The following is a 13,783-nucleotide window of genomic DNA, read 5'->3' on the forward strand; positions in this document are numbered from 1 at the left end:
GTAGTCAACACTACGATCGTTAAAAAATGGACGCATCTAAAAGAAAAAGATTTCAATTTCAGATACACGTCCTTATGTGTTATTACAGGGCCCATCATTCAATAAAACTTCTATTTAATTTTGATAGTTAATCTAAATGAAACTAGATCGCGCTAGAGGTCATGTAAAACCCTTCGGCATCGGCATTTAAATTGTGGGTACACTGTAATAGACAGGTACCGTGCGGAGATCAAATGGTACGCCAAGATTCGCTTAGATGTATACAGCACGAACTGAAACCGGTGATATTCAGGGTCTTGCCAGTTTTGGACTACTCACATGGAGATATATACGTTTCCCGCTACATGGAGATATTGTAGACATATAGAGCTACTCCATCTGGGATTTGGAGATGGAGATCTGGACATTTACCACCTGCTCGTAGGTTTACCTGCATACTAGTTATATAGTTCGTACAGGGGTACGGGAAGGGGTAGTACTTTGTACATCGTACATCGCACATCGTACATGCATAGGTGGGATTTATATCTATCAGATTAAAAAATTTCCAAGGTTTCTTTCCCGTGAACGATCAAGTCAGGTCTACTACGTAGGTACGTAGTAACCCCACACGGTGGATTCGTCCAAACGAACTTCCAGGATTGGAAGGTACCCTGCATCTCCATCCATGTACCTCCGATGATCAGTTCTATAGAGGGACTCTGCGGGATTTTCTTTTTGTCCGTTTCAAGAACATGGGGTCTTTCCGAAATCCGGATTGTTTGTTTTCTCTGTGCAAATTTGTATAGGGGAGGCTCGACTCACTACCAAATAATAGGACAAGAGCTTTTACGTACAACAGTAGAGAGGGATAGGTCGATGACCGGGATGGATTTGAAGTTTGATGTCATTTTCAGGTCCAGTTAGTGGCAAGTCGACGGGATTTAGGTATTCAAGTCATGTCGGCAGATAGAGCCATGGCTGAACAATTCACTTTTATATACTTCCACCCCTCACCCCACGTTTCTGCGGGGTAAATCAGGAGAGTTGATATTGATTTGTCTGACCTGTCTCGAATATCTAAACACACTTTCCACCATCCACTACCATCTCAGTGCCGTTGATGAAACGAGCCTCATCACTGGCCAGGTACAGGCACATGTTGGCGATATCATCCACCTCGGTGAGCCGACCTAATGGCACATTTCCAATAAATTTCTCTCGGTTTTCCGGGGTATCTTCCATACCAGTGAACATGGAAAAGAGTCCAGTACCAGAAAGGAGAGGAGCGACAGTGTTGAATCGGATATTGTGGGGACCATATTCCGCGGCAAGGCCTTTGGTGGCCTATATTGATGGATTGTTAGCCATTCAGTATTCATTCACGGTCCAAACATTCACTCACGTTAGTGACTGCCCCCTTGGTGGCATTATACCAAACCAACCCAGGCCGTGGTCGACTCGCTCCCGTGGAGGAGATGTTGATCACCGACCCACCCTGCCCTTGCTCGATGAGACGCGGCATCAGGGCCTTTGTAGCGAGATACACGCTCTTCACGTTGACCTTGAACACGCGCTCCCACTCTTCTTCTGTAACCTCTGGTGTCGGCTGAAAGCAGGAGATTAGTGAAGTCCCATCATATACTATATTTCAACCCACCTTGTTGCGATAGCTAGTGCCCGCGTTATTCACTAGCACATCCACTCGCCCAAACTTGGAGATTGCCAAGTCCAACACTGTATTCCAGTCTGCTTCTTGTGTGACATCTTGGCGCTGAAAGATGAGGTTGGAAGGATTCTGCGCGGCGACCTTCTCGCCGCCATCAACGTTGATATCAGTAACGATTACTTTGGCGCCCTCTTCGCCGAATCGGCGAGCGATAGCTGCACCGAATCCATTGCCTCCTCCTACAATGAGGGAGAGGTATTAGCACCTATAACGGAATGGTGTAATATAACAATCTTACCGGTGACGATAGCAACTTTGCCTTGGAGTCTTGAACCTTGGGACATCTTCACGAAGTTCAGTAAGATAGTTTGATAGTATAAATCACTGTAAAAAAGCGAATCCTTTATAAAGAAGTCCTAAGTAGCCGAAGAGGGGTTTCGGTAGCTCGGAGTGAAATCCGTTCCCCGCATTAGCCTACGTGCACGAGTATATCTTCTTGGAGGGGAAGTATCGTCTTCGACAGCCTAACCCGTTATGGTAGGCTATCAATGAGGAAAAGTAGGGGGGTCACATAAGGATAATTTCTCTATATATCAACTTCTTTACTATTTTCCTACCACTAAACAATGTCGGATCAAATTCAACCTCTCGAATCTCAAATACTAGATACTATAAAAGCATACTATGCACTCGAAAAACCAAATATCGCTAAATTAGCGTGTGAATTCGATATTCCGTACAAGCGTTTACGCGACCGTGGATATAAAAGGCATTACGGAGATAGATCGATACCCTATATTAAAAAGACTATAAATTTGATTCTATAAGGGGGTATATATGTAGTAAGTACACTATCGGCTGTGATCCGTCGAATTGATTTATTTTCTAAGCTGGTGACTATAGAATCTATATATCTGTTTTTTGCTGGCATTTTAAACTGCGAGGCATTTAGTATTATTAAATCGAGTATTTCCTACACTGGATAATCTGTCTATTGTCCCAAAGAAACCCAAGGAAAAGGACGCATATATGCCCGGTGAACTTGAATATACACGTCGAATTAAAGCCTTGTTCAAAGGATCTGACCAGCCGTTTGCTGGCATCATCCCTTTTTCCGTTAGTTAACTTCTTATTATCTTAGTTAACTTATATTATCATGATTTTACAGATTCTCTTTGGATTCCTAACCTTTTCGGCTATTGGTTCAGCTAATGCCAATGCCAATGCCTGTTATGGTTCCAATGTGATCTCAACACCTTCAGTGGACCATCGCCCTGTGCCATGGGGTATCCCAAGTGTCCATTATTCCTCCCTAAATGGCACGTTGACTACGTGCTGTGACTCTCTTGATGAGATCCGCGCCGCGCTCGATGATATCGATGATCAAATACTCGATCTTCTAAATCGGCGGTTTGTACCCCCGACCCCTATAATCTTTAGTTCTGTCGTTGACATTAACACCTTCGCTCATATAGAGCCGCATACGTCCGCGAGGCAACTCGTTTCAAATCCACCCGGGCTTCTGTGAACGTTCCCTCGCGCAATGAGGCCGTCCTCAGACAGGCAGAGCAGCAGGCGGTGCATATTGGAGTGCCAGTGACGATTGCCCGGGCGGCCATGGGCGCTATTCTGAATTCCAGCGTGCCTTTTGAACAGTGCATTGTAAGTGAGCTTGTATTCTCATTTAGAGTCGAAACTGATCCTTTGTCATAGTTCGATGCCTATGATCAGTAGTTAAGATACACAAATGGCCACAGCATTGGGGTTGGGTTGAGTTCGAAGATTCCCACTTTGTGCAGCAATTAAGAACAGTCAACAACAGTCAACTTGAAGACATAGCCTTGACGCTAAAGTCAAGCTAAAGGCTTTTAAGCGCCAGAACCCCTATATGTAGGGACATAAGAGTGTTTAGTTTGGGTAAAAATCTTTTAATACAAAAAAGGGAAACCATTGGCCAAGAGATGCCGTTAGCGTCCCTTCCAAACCCCAGAGAGCCTTGGATTGATTCTCTCGGTAACATCTAACATCCACCATTAATGACGATTAGTCTTCATTCCAAGTGTCCACGAGTCCATGTCTGAACACTATTTTACCTCCGAGTTTCGCGCCCGATGGAGATACGCACGGAGGGTGCACCGTTGTCCGACACGTCGGATACACAACCCACCGAACCCCCAAAACGAGTCCGCCGCTGGCACCACCGAGGATTTACAGGCTGTTCCACCTGTCGCCGCCGTCATGTTCGCTGCGACGAGGCATCTCCCGCCTGCAATAACTGTGTCCGTCTTGGACGCGAGTGCGACGGCGCGCAAGGGCGGATGACCTTCAAGGTTTACGGACTCTCTCAAACACCGACGGATTCATCGCCAAAGTCATCCAGGGCACCGAAGAGACAGAAAAACAATTCAACATCCAGCCCAGAGTCAAGCGATGCTTCTACAGTCTCCCCCTCGGCGGAGAAGGAAGATGTTGACAGCAAGGAAACCCACAAGGCGATGATCGCCCCCGCAACGCTGCCACACCCAACAACCAAGTTCCGCTTCCAGGATCCCGTCACCTGGATCAGTATCGCGAAATCGATTCAGCGCACCGAAGAGCGTTATCTCACATACTTTGCGGATCAGGTATCAACCTTCCTGATCATCTACAACACCCCCCACAATGCCAATCCCTACCGCACACATTTCCCGGATTTCGCCCGCTCGTCTCCAACAATGCTCAATGCAATGCAGGCATTGGGCGCATTACATCTCGCGAATACATCGGTGGGATCGCAGCGGAATAGGCATTTCCAGCAGGCAATGGGCAAATACGGTGTGGTGGTGAAGGGCTTCCGCGCACGATACTCAGATCCCAGCCAGCAGCTGAGGTTAACGGATCTCGCGACGTGTCTATTACTTTCCTTGTTCGAGGTTTGCTTCCCACTTGCCTTAAGACCTGCCAGTCATGGTCAGTCAACTAACATCCCTACAGATGATGGATTCCCAGCACCACAACTGGGCAGTACATCTCAAAGGAGCTCGCGAAATCTACAACCTCCTCTTCTACCCGCAACCGGGGGACTCGGCACGTGAAGTAGAACGCGTCGCCGAGACGAACCACCCTCTCCGTTCATTCCTCGTCTCCCTACTATCCTATCTCGATGTGGCAGGCGCATGCGCAACTCCCGGCGGTACCGTGGTCGAAGGTAATTACTGGAAGACTATGGGTGGAGAATGGGAATACAATCTCGGGACGCCAAGCTTGTTGTTGACGATCCCCGACAACCCACGTCTGAGCGAGCTACGGGAGGCGTGGTCAAGCCTAATGGAAGTGCAAGCATCTATCAGTACATTTGCCTCGGACAAGAAAACGTGGATGACAATCGACCAGTCAGACGAAATGTACAAAGACATCTTCAACCAGCTGGTTGTATGGCGTGCCATGACCCCGCCCTGTCTACAGCTTCTCGCCGATCTGGACGATGAGAGCCTTGCTCAGTATCCGTATCCTGACGTTCTCGAATATGCGGGTTGCATTGAAGCATACGAGAAAGCGACATTCGTGCATCTGCTTCAGGTTGCTGGGGCTGGGCGTGTCGGTTGGATCAACGATTGGACGTATATGGACATGCTTGTCAGTCGGATTCTTCTGCTGGCGTATAAATTACCAAAAGATGTCGGTCAATTGGCTTTTCTGTGGCCGCTTTTCATTGCCGGGCAGGAGACTCGGAATGAGTCTGAGCAAAAATACGTTCGTCGAACCATGGAAGAGTTGAAGCGGTTTGGTTTCAGGGTATGTTACAGGTGAACTTCATCAAGAGGTCAGTCCAGATGCTAATGTCTCACAATTTAGAATGTCGATAAAGCACTCGGGATCCTGGAAGGGGTCTGGTTCAAGCGACGCTCCTTTCCTGGAGGTTGGATCCAGACCTTGGAGGAAGTTCAGACGAATATCCTTCTTCCCTGATGTGAAGCTGGCTGCAGTCGATATCTCCAAACCTGTCTCGCTTCATTGATCGGGACGATGCGAGTGACCTGTCTTGACATTGACGACTATACTTATGGAGGAGAGGTCTTCAACTCAATGAGGCGCTCTCAAGCAACCACCGAAATATACTCCTACCCCCATCTCTCTGCGATGCGACGCTGATCTCCTCACAACATCGTCGTCATACATATCTTGCCTTGCTTTTTCTTTGATACCCCATGACTTGAACTTGACTCTTTCATGGCTACGGACTTGGTCTGATACCATGTACATAAAGCAACACATAATACACCAGGCAAATTATAGTATAATCACTGTCATCATTCTGATACTAGGTAACCTCTGCTGCGTGGCCCGTGTGGAATGGATCACGCTGAAAATTCCCCAGGCATCCGATATACAAGTTACAGGGTAAGGTGCAGCCCAAGGTGCAGCCCGTAGTGTGATAACTGGGCACCTCCATGAAAGTGAGGCTGGTCTCATATCTTCTACTCCCAATCTTCTTCTTCATCTGCACCTCCGTCTGCACCCGCGGCACGCAGCCAGGCTAGAACTGGCGGGCGGCGACTGAAACGTCTACAGTATCTCGCCTCTGAATACTTTGCCTCTCAACCCGGTGCTGATAATAATGCTCCGAACGTCGGCTTGCACTACTGTCTGAAACAGGTTCTCAAGGGAGCCAGTTACCCCAAAGAAAAGGTGCAGGAACTGACGGAAATTACCGCGTACAGGCTGGGAGCCATGTATGAGGCCGACTAATTGAGAGAACAGATAGGACTCGAATTTCCGTCAATCTTCGACACCGACGCAAATCAGGCAATTGGCAAGCTAGATGAAAATCCTTTGATCACGAAAACATGAGAAATGCTGCGCTTGTACGACATCAACACAACTCTGATCGGGATTCGCCGACCTTATGCCAAGCCACTCCAGTACCTTACACTTGCCCTGGTCCAGACCTGTCAGTCCTGGGAAACTATCGAGACGCAAGTGAAGGCAATGGCCGGCAAGAAAAAGGCCTGGCATCGGTTCATCTTTAGGGCATGGCAAGGGAGCCGGATCGCTCACGATGAGGGCGTGAGGAGGAGTCAACGTGCTTTCCTGGATTCATTTAAGAAGATCGGACAGTAGACCTCTTGTTTTAGTTTTTCTCGCTCTCCATCTCCCCTCTATCCTTATCGAGAAGATTAGCGATGTTATCAATTATGGGCCGCAAGTTTCGCTCCTGATTAATCTAGGCTTCTTCTGGCAGGATCCTGAGTGCAGATTCTTCATGCCTGGATCTGTTGTGCAAAACCCCGAATTAGGGTTAGCGTTGCATAATGCAAAAGTCTAGAGTTAATGGGAATTAACTGGGATTTTCAACATTCCATGTAATGCAAAACTGCACGGTCTATTGAAGGCTTTGAAGTATACTGTATACTGTGCCTCGGGTATTCAAGCCAATAATCCCACTCCAAGCCAAGAAAGTCAGAAATAATCCTCAACATATAAACCCCAGCATCCCCGATCTGCCAAAGATGTTTCCCATGCTGCAGCAACGCTGCATAGTAAGCCAGTATGACCAAAGCCTCCGGCTTTCTAGCTACCAACAAAGCTGTAAACTCAGGAGGTCCCAGCATTGGCCAAGTGCAGAGCATATGGTATCTGTTCCCCTGTTCCTCCCTCGAGAACACAGCATCAAATCCAACCTGAAGGAACCTAATCACGAGCTGACAGGCTTTCTTATCCTCCAGGCCTAGACTTTCCGCTTGATCCACCAACTCACTGGCTCTTCTGCAGTCGTTTCCCCTCGGTGAGCGCGATGTAAACGACGCACTCCATGAAAGTATTGGTTCGAGTTCCGACTGCATCAGCTGAGTCTTTGCCGTCATAGCAATGGTATGTATACCCCTATGCATTTCGACGAATTGCACGTAATTGGTCATGAATTCGTCGATACCATTTGGTGTCCGTTTAGCGAGCGTGTCGGTGAGTAGATGGTGCCCAAGGATCGATGAGAACAGTAGTATAGAAACGCAGTTAGACTGGTTAATTTCTGTCCAGGCCGCATTGAATATCGAGACAGCGCGAGTTTGCAGTGCGACGGCTTGGTGTAGATAAGAGGCCGAACGCTCGGGTTTCAGAAAGGCCAGATGACGGGCGGAAAATGCAAGCAGCTGGTACATGAGATATGGTGACTCCAGACCTTTTTTGAGGCCAAGGGCGAGTTCGGGGCTAGAGACTTCGTTTTTGGCGCCGTGAGTGAGTATTAGAAGCTCTTTATTGGTGGCCAAGTGGACGAGGAGTTCCATATGCTTGAGGTTGATGTCTTCTTCAAAGGTTTGATCATGTTGGTTCCGGACACTTGCATTTTCAGTCGAGCCTGGATTGATTAGTGAGGCTGCCATTAACCTTGAGAGGGGCGGCATTAGGCAGAGTCACGGTACCTTGGCTCGATGTATTCCCTGGACTTGTTGAAACCTCAGGAGAGGGATTGGCTGGTGTCAAATGGGTTTGTGGTATTACTTGATTTAAATAACTGCATTCTCGCCCGGAAGAGATACAAAGCGAGCATATCGGACGACCTTCGTCGCACTGGGTGTTTGCAAAGGCCCTTTATCAGTCACGTCAGTGGACGCTTCGTCGGGGAGCATTACCTTGGTATGTCGTTGTTTGCTATTTCACACATGTTAGTATAATTTGCTAGAGGGGTTAGATTTATTAGGGATTCGAATCACCATTGTAGACAACCTGTCCGGGATTTCTTATGGCCGCGACGGAGCATGTCGCGGGGGCTGTGCAAATCAGTAAAACACGCGTATCACAGCCAACCAAACAACGCCGGGGTCCAGCTATCAGATGAAAGCCAAAGCCTAGCAGAAATACAGAAATACATGTATTTATCGAAAGTCAAGGTTCAATACGTGGATTTAGAGGGTGTTTTACAGAAAGTCAGGTGACTGTACACCATACAGCGCATACAAGTAGTTAGTAGTAGTTATCGTGTCTGTTGAGATTGTTGTTTTTGTCATATTACTTACGGGGCTTAGTACTCCGGAACCATACATCGTCATACCACAGATTTCTTTCAATATTCGTCAAATCAGTGGATAAGATCAGTCTCCGTCCAGGGCTGGCCCCGGGTTATACCGTGCTTATGTAACACGCGTGTTAGCTAACACGCGTGTTCGGCTTCTTCCGAGATCCATTTCTATACTACAGTATGTTGTAGGCAATATTTATAGAACCTAAGCAGTCTACTACATTTCTAGGATAGTCTGCCAGCCAGAGAATAGTGTGCCCTGGCTTTAGGCTGTATAGAAAATATTTAAAGATGCTGACCCCTCTCACCTTTCAATGATCATGTTGCCACTTGACCTGCTACCTTGAGCGAACTTCCTCATTTTCCTGCCATTTCGACCACCAGCTTAGCCCACTGTGTGATGCCAACTCTCGAAACATACGAAGGGGTCTACTTATGGCACTATGTACCCAGCCTGCCCCTCGCCATCACTTTTACCGCCCTGTTCTGCCTCGCAACAACAGCTCACATTTGGAAGCTGCCTACAACAAAGATGTGGTCCAATCTTCCTTTTGTCCTGGGTGGAATCTGTAGGTCTCAATCCAAACTATTTTTGGAGCCTCTCACTAACATCATGGCTTCTTTAGTGGAGATTATCGGCTACGTCTTTCGAGCGGTATCAACATACTCCACGGGTAAACTGGTACCCTACATTATGCAAGATATATTTCTGGTCTTACCCCCAGTCTTCTTCGCTGCAACACTTTACATGACATATTCCCATATTGTCAGAGCCATCCACGGCGAACCCTTTTCGCCCATTTCCATGCGCTGGGCCACCCGGTTCTTCGTCACGGGAGATATTGTGTGCCTATTGATCCAAGGCAATGCTGCTGGCCTACTCGCCAAGCCAGAAACCACGAAGACGGGCGACTACATCATTATTGCGGGACTGGTTTTGCAAATCTTCATATTTGTCTATTTCTTGATATGCTGTTTGCTGTTCAACATTAGGTTTCGAGTGCAAGTAGGTGAGACTGAAGTCACAGCCCATGTTCCATGGCAGGCATGTCTTAATATGCTTTATGTCACATCGACGGCTATCTTAGCGCGGAATATCTTCCGGGTGGTCGAGTTTGCCATGCAGTCGGTAGATGATGCTAGCTATCTCGTCACCCACGAATGGCCGCTGTACGCATTTGATGGCGCGTTGATGTTGTCCTTGATGGTCGTGTTCTTTTTCTGGTACCCAAGTCAACTTCATGCTAAGTTGAGAGGCTCGATGGTGGAGCTCACGACCAGTGAGACTCCATTCGCGGATCCACGTATTGAACCTTGACTTTCGATAAATACATGTATTTCTGCTAGGCTTTGTCTTTCATCTGATAGCGTAAAGCCCATGCTTTTCTCCCCATATATCTTCATAGATTCCCCACCTCGGGATGAAAGTAAGACAGCGTGATCCGCGAGCAAAACCGCCTGGCGAGGACAGGGACCGCCTACTAGTTAAGTAGTCCTGTTGGCTCTCGCCCATATGATTAAAACCAGCAGGGTATTTTGGTAACACACGACCCATTGCAATGGTACCCCACAGAAACCCCGTTACATTATGAGCCCTGTTGTTGGTAAAGGACAGAAAGAGAAAGTAGAACTATGATTGTCAACATTATGTCTAGTAATTCTCGCAGGGCAAGCTAGTAAGTACCTACGTATCGGATTTCCTCTAGTACCTCTTGCCGCATTTTGACATACGACCACAGGAATAAAACTAAACCATAACCGCATCCATGGATTCATAGATCCTGCTCTCAAGAACCAGTCACACCTTTCACATGATCGTGCAAGAATCTGGGCCAAAGGGAGTTTCGTTCCCAGATGCAAAGATTTCCCGCGTGTTGAAAGAGTCCAACAGATTGTCCCAGTAGATATGGTCCATGAATCCACCTCTTTGCCCCTCAAACACGTCTGCAATAATTTTCAAGCACTCTGGATCTCTCTCTCCCAAAGCCGCCACGGTAAGTGACACCCGTTTCTGCTGCGTCAATCTGGAGTCCCCTTCATAAGCCAAAACCCATGTTGGGTTGCGACAAGCCCGTAGATTGTCTTCTATCTGCATGAACAGCACATAGCAGCGCACGAGAACCCACATGTAGTTCAGACTGGATAGCGGCCTCGTCTCGCCACAGACGTCCGTAATGAAATCGTGCTGGAGAAGGCTCAAGTATGCAGGAAGGCTAAGATCGCGTTTACCAGGACCACCGAGCGGACCACACGAGTATCCCTCGGGTAAAGTGGCCTGAACAGTTCTCATCAATACAGACATATCAGGCTCCTCTGACATAGATGACATCTTGGATGATATTCCGATGATGTCTTTGTCACTCATCCCCTGGAATCTAGCACGCCTGACCAGGTCGGTGTCTGCCAGGGTAACTTCATCTGTGGCGCGATCCCTGGTTTGCCTAGCCTTGGCCAAACGCATGAACGCTAGAGCCGTGGCAAAGGGGATGTCTTCATCCGGGATTCGATCTGGAATCCAGTCTGCGCTCCGGTAGACTTGCAGTAAAGATTTAGTTTTGAAAAAGCGATTGACACTGGGATCTAGCAGTTCGTTCAAATCCGTCGCATTTCGGCCGAGCTGTTGTCTTCGTACCTGATTCCGGAATCTCTCCCGACGAACGTTGGGCCCACCAACCCGAGTCTCGATGGCCTCGACAAATTTAGAGGTGGGTATCTTCCCGTTGGAGAAGAAGGAATCCCGGAAAAGAAACTCGAGGGTACTCCACAGTCCTACTGGTCGTGCTATCAGGCCTTTCTGGACCAACATGTTGTGTAGATGAAGGACGCACATCGGCTCAGGAACCCTCTCCCAGATGAGCATACCCATGCCGTATGTCAATTCAAGTGCTTCCGACAGGCCTGCACCACAGAGGAACGGAGAATATTCCCATAGGCCATTGCTGTTTGTGTTTGAAAACCGCGACGGAGGGATAGTGTTTAAGCCATACATATACATGCTTTCCCCAAGCCAGTTGATGAAGTCCTCTTGAAGTCCAATCAGCAGTTGTTTGAGTGAAGCGTTGCGATTGGGGTCTCCATGAAGCATAGCATCTCGGTCGAATAATTGAGTCAGTACCCCCACTGACTGGCAGAAACCCCTGTTGGGTCTTGTTGACTCGCGATCCATGAAAAGATCGACATCTCTCCGAGGCCGAAACTCGGAAGCAGGCGGGTTCAGGACATGGCCCTCAAAAATACCAACCGACCAGCCGCGAGACACAGTAAGAGAGTCCACGATGGACTGCAGCTGGAAGACATGGTGAGGAAGGATCTTTGACCGAAAATCTGTCCCAGGCTTTTGTACCGCGAGATGGGTGATGTCGCCAGCAAAATCGTTGATGCCGAATAATAGCCGATGTTCGCTCCAGGGTCCGGTCCTAGACCAATCAACCGTTTCGAGAGGAATGTGCTGTCCCTTGAGTGTCCGTCGCTGAACGACAACCGAGGAAAAAACATTGACCAAGTCGTATAGCCAGTTGATGGTGTATGCTCGGCGCCACTTCAAGCGTTGCTCTTTGGTTGTTCTTTGAAGATCCAACTTGGGATCCCAATTCTGGATGCTTTTGAGCATAGCCTTGGTAGGCTTACCGGTGCGTGTCGCCTGATAGTCGGTGACAAAGTCGAATAGGTCCTGATTGGTGTTCAGTAGGAACTCTTCTCTCACATCGATGTCACGTTGCGCCGACATATTACATGTTCCATCCGGGTTTTGTCGCGCAGCTTGCATATGGAACATGCCTTGAGACTTTTCAGGATCTCCACGCGTGAGTGTCTGCATAACGACATCAAAAGAGTCGTGGCTAGGAAAATCAACGAAAATCTGGGATTGCGTGTCCTTGATCATCGCAATTGCCACATTGCATAGATTTGCAGCAACAACACTGTTCAAGCCCTGATAGGCTACCTGACGCCAGACACCCTGTAGGTAATGACGGAGCTCCACCAACTGATTGGTAAGTGAGTAGACAGCCATCAAGTACTCAGTGACCATGCCAGTCTCATCCTCAATGATGCGATAACTCTCCAGGGGAACATCCTGTAGGTCGAGAGTAAAGGCAGTGTCCACCGTCTTTCTTTTGGTCTTCGGCTTGCGCCCTCGTTTATTCTTCTTCCCCTTTTTGGTAGGCTTTTGTTTCGACCGTCTGGTTGCAGCAGGGATGGTAGCTTCTGCAAGATCAGCATCCTCATCTTCACTGCCGTCACCATCAATTTCTTCTTTTGCCCCTTCTCCTCCTTCTTTCGTCTGGCTATCCAGGCTCAGCGTGGAAAATTTGTTCGCAAAGATAATTTGCTCCTCGTCTTCATCAAGTGCCTCAGAATCACATTTCCTTCCTGACTGCCACTTCTCTCCTCCCAGGGCATTGAAAGCATCTGTCAGGCCATTTATCCAATGCTTATGCGACTCATTGCTTTTTTGGATGTTTGGATCCGAGGCGGTGAGCTTCAGGAAAAGATTATGTGTTTCTTTCCTAGCATCGATGATTGCTTCAAACAAGCGAAATATGGTAGTGGGAATCGGGTCGATATGTTTCGCGATAAGCGCCGAGAGTGACTTCAGTGTTGCCAAGGAGACCACTCCAGTGGTGTTCGCAGCCACTGGGGCCTCAGAAGAGAGTTTCTTGATGATATGGGCAGAAGTAGAGATGATCCAATAGACAATGTGTCTCTGGTCACGCTTGTACTTGAGATATGTGTTTCGGTCCGCCATGACTAGATGGTGTGGGGAAGTGTAGAAACAGATTCAGCACTCCACCCGAGATAGTTTGCAAACTTTGGTACAGGGACTAAGTATGCCATCCGACACATAACTCTCTCATTGGTTTATATTGCAAGACAATAATTTAGATCCACTCTCACTTCACAAGTACCATGTTGAATCTATAGTTACTTTATATAGTATTATTTATAAATGAATACTGTTGAGCAACCTGTTACTATGTGGGGAGAAAGCAGAGGAAGAATTATTAATTGATTAAACTAGAAATGTAGGGGTTATATACCCCCCTAAAGGAAAAACCATCTAAACTCTGCTCGATGATAGTAAACAAGCTAACAAATAGTAAATAACGAACAAATAGGGCTTAGTCTGTAGCAAACATATA

General features: G+C 47.7%; 7 protein-coding genes across 7 annotated transcripts; 4 read left to right on the forward strand and 3 right to left on the reverse strand.

Annotated features, from left to right (window-relative positions):
* Nucleotides 1–1,059: 1,059 nt before the first annotated feature.
* On the reverse strand, nucleotides 1,060–1,992 carry N7516_008495 (SDR family oxidoreductase; the record flags this gene model as incomplete). The annotated part of the gene is made up of 4 exons (XM_057221214.1): nucleotides 1,060–1,326; nucleotides 1,385–1,588; nucleotides 1,640–1,887; nucleotides 1,947–1,992. The coding sequence occupies 4 exons, from the start codon at nucleotides 1,990–1,992 to the stop codon at nucleotides 1,060–1,062; spliced, it is 765 nt and encodes a 254-aa protein (XP_057071486.1).
* Nucleotides 1,993–2,804: 812 nt separating this feature from the next.
* On the forward strand, nucleotides 2,805–3,382 carry N7516_008496 (uncharacterized protein; the record flags this gene model as incomplete). The annotated part of the gene is made up of 3 exons (XM_057221215.1): nucleotides 2,805–3,058; nucleotides 3,124–3,310; nucleotides 3,362–3,382. The coding sequence occupies 3 exons, from the start codon at nucleotides 2,805–2,807 to the stop codon at nucleotides 3,380–3,382; spliced, it is 462 nt and encodes a 153-aa protein (XP_057071487.1).
* Nucleotides 3,383–3,759: 377 nt separating this feature from the next.
* Nucleotides 3,760–5,596, forward strand: N7516_008497 (Zn(II)2Cys6 transcription factor; the record flags this gene model as incomplete). Its single annotated transcript, XM_057221216.1, has 3 exons — nucleotides 3,760–4,560; nucleotides 4,622–5,422; nucleotides 5,483–5,596. 3 exons carry the CDS (start codon nucleotides 3,760–3,762, stop codon nucleotides 5,594–5,596), a joined length of 1,716 nt encoding a protein of 571 aa, XP_057071488.1.
* Nucleotides 5,597–6,481: 885 nt separating this feature from the next.
* Nucleotides 6,482–6,748, forward strand: N7516_008498 (uncharacterized protein; the record flags this gene model as incomplete). Its single annotated transcript, XM_057221217.1, has 1 exon — nucleotides 6,482–6,748. The coding sequence occupies one exon, from the start codon at nucleotides 6,482–6,484 to the stop codon at nucleotides 6,746–6,748; it is 267 nt and encodes an 88-aa protein (XP_057071489.1).
* A 217-nt stretch (nucleotides 6,749–6,965) lies between these two features.
* Nucleotides 6,966–8,007, reverse strand: N7516_008499 (uncharacterized protein; the record flags this gene model as incomplete). Its single annotated transcript, XM_057221218.1, has 2 exons — nucleotides 6,966–7,010; nucleotides 7,114–8,007. The coding sequence occupies 2 exons, from the start codon at nucleotides 8,005–8,007 to the stop codon at nucleotides 6,966–6,968; spliced, it is 939 nt and encodes a 312-aa protein (XP_057071490.1).
* Nucleotides 8,008–9,174: 1,167 nt separating this feature from the next.
* N7516_008500 (RTA1 domain-containing protein) lies at nucleotides 9,175–9,960 on the forward strand (the record flags this gene model as incomplete). Its single annotated transcript, XM_057221219.1, has 2 exons — nucleotides 9,175–9,211; nucleotides 9,269–9,960. 2 exons carry the CDS (start codon nucleotides 9,175–9,177, stop codon nucleotides 9,958–9,960), a joined length of 729 nt encoding a protein of 242 aa, XP_057071491.1.
* A 489-nt stretch (nucleotides 9,961–10,449) lies between these two features.
* Nucleotides 10,450–13,389, reverse strand: N7516_008501 (uncharacterized protein; the record flags this gene model as incomplete). Its single annotated transcript, XM_057221220.1, has 1 exon — nucleotides 10,450–13,389. One exon carries the CDS (start codon nucleotides 13,387–13,389, stop codon nucleotides 10,450–10,452), a length of 2,940 nt encoding a protein of 979 aa, XP_057071492.1.
* Between the last annotated feature and the right edge of the window lie 394 nt (nucleotides 13,390–13,783).

The sequence above is a fragment of the Penicillium verrucosum genome (genome assembly GCF_028828655.1).
Source record: "Penicillium verrucosum strain IBT 35672 chromosome Unknown utg000003l_segment0_segment0, whole genome shotgun sequence".
Lineage (NCBI taxonomy): Eukaryota > Fungi > Ascomycota > Eurotiomycetes > Eurotiales > Aspergillaceae > Penicillium > Penicillium verrucosum.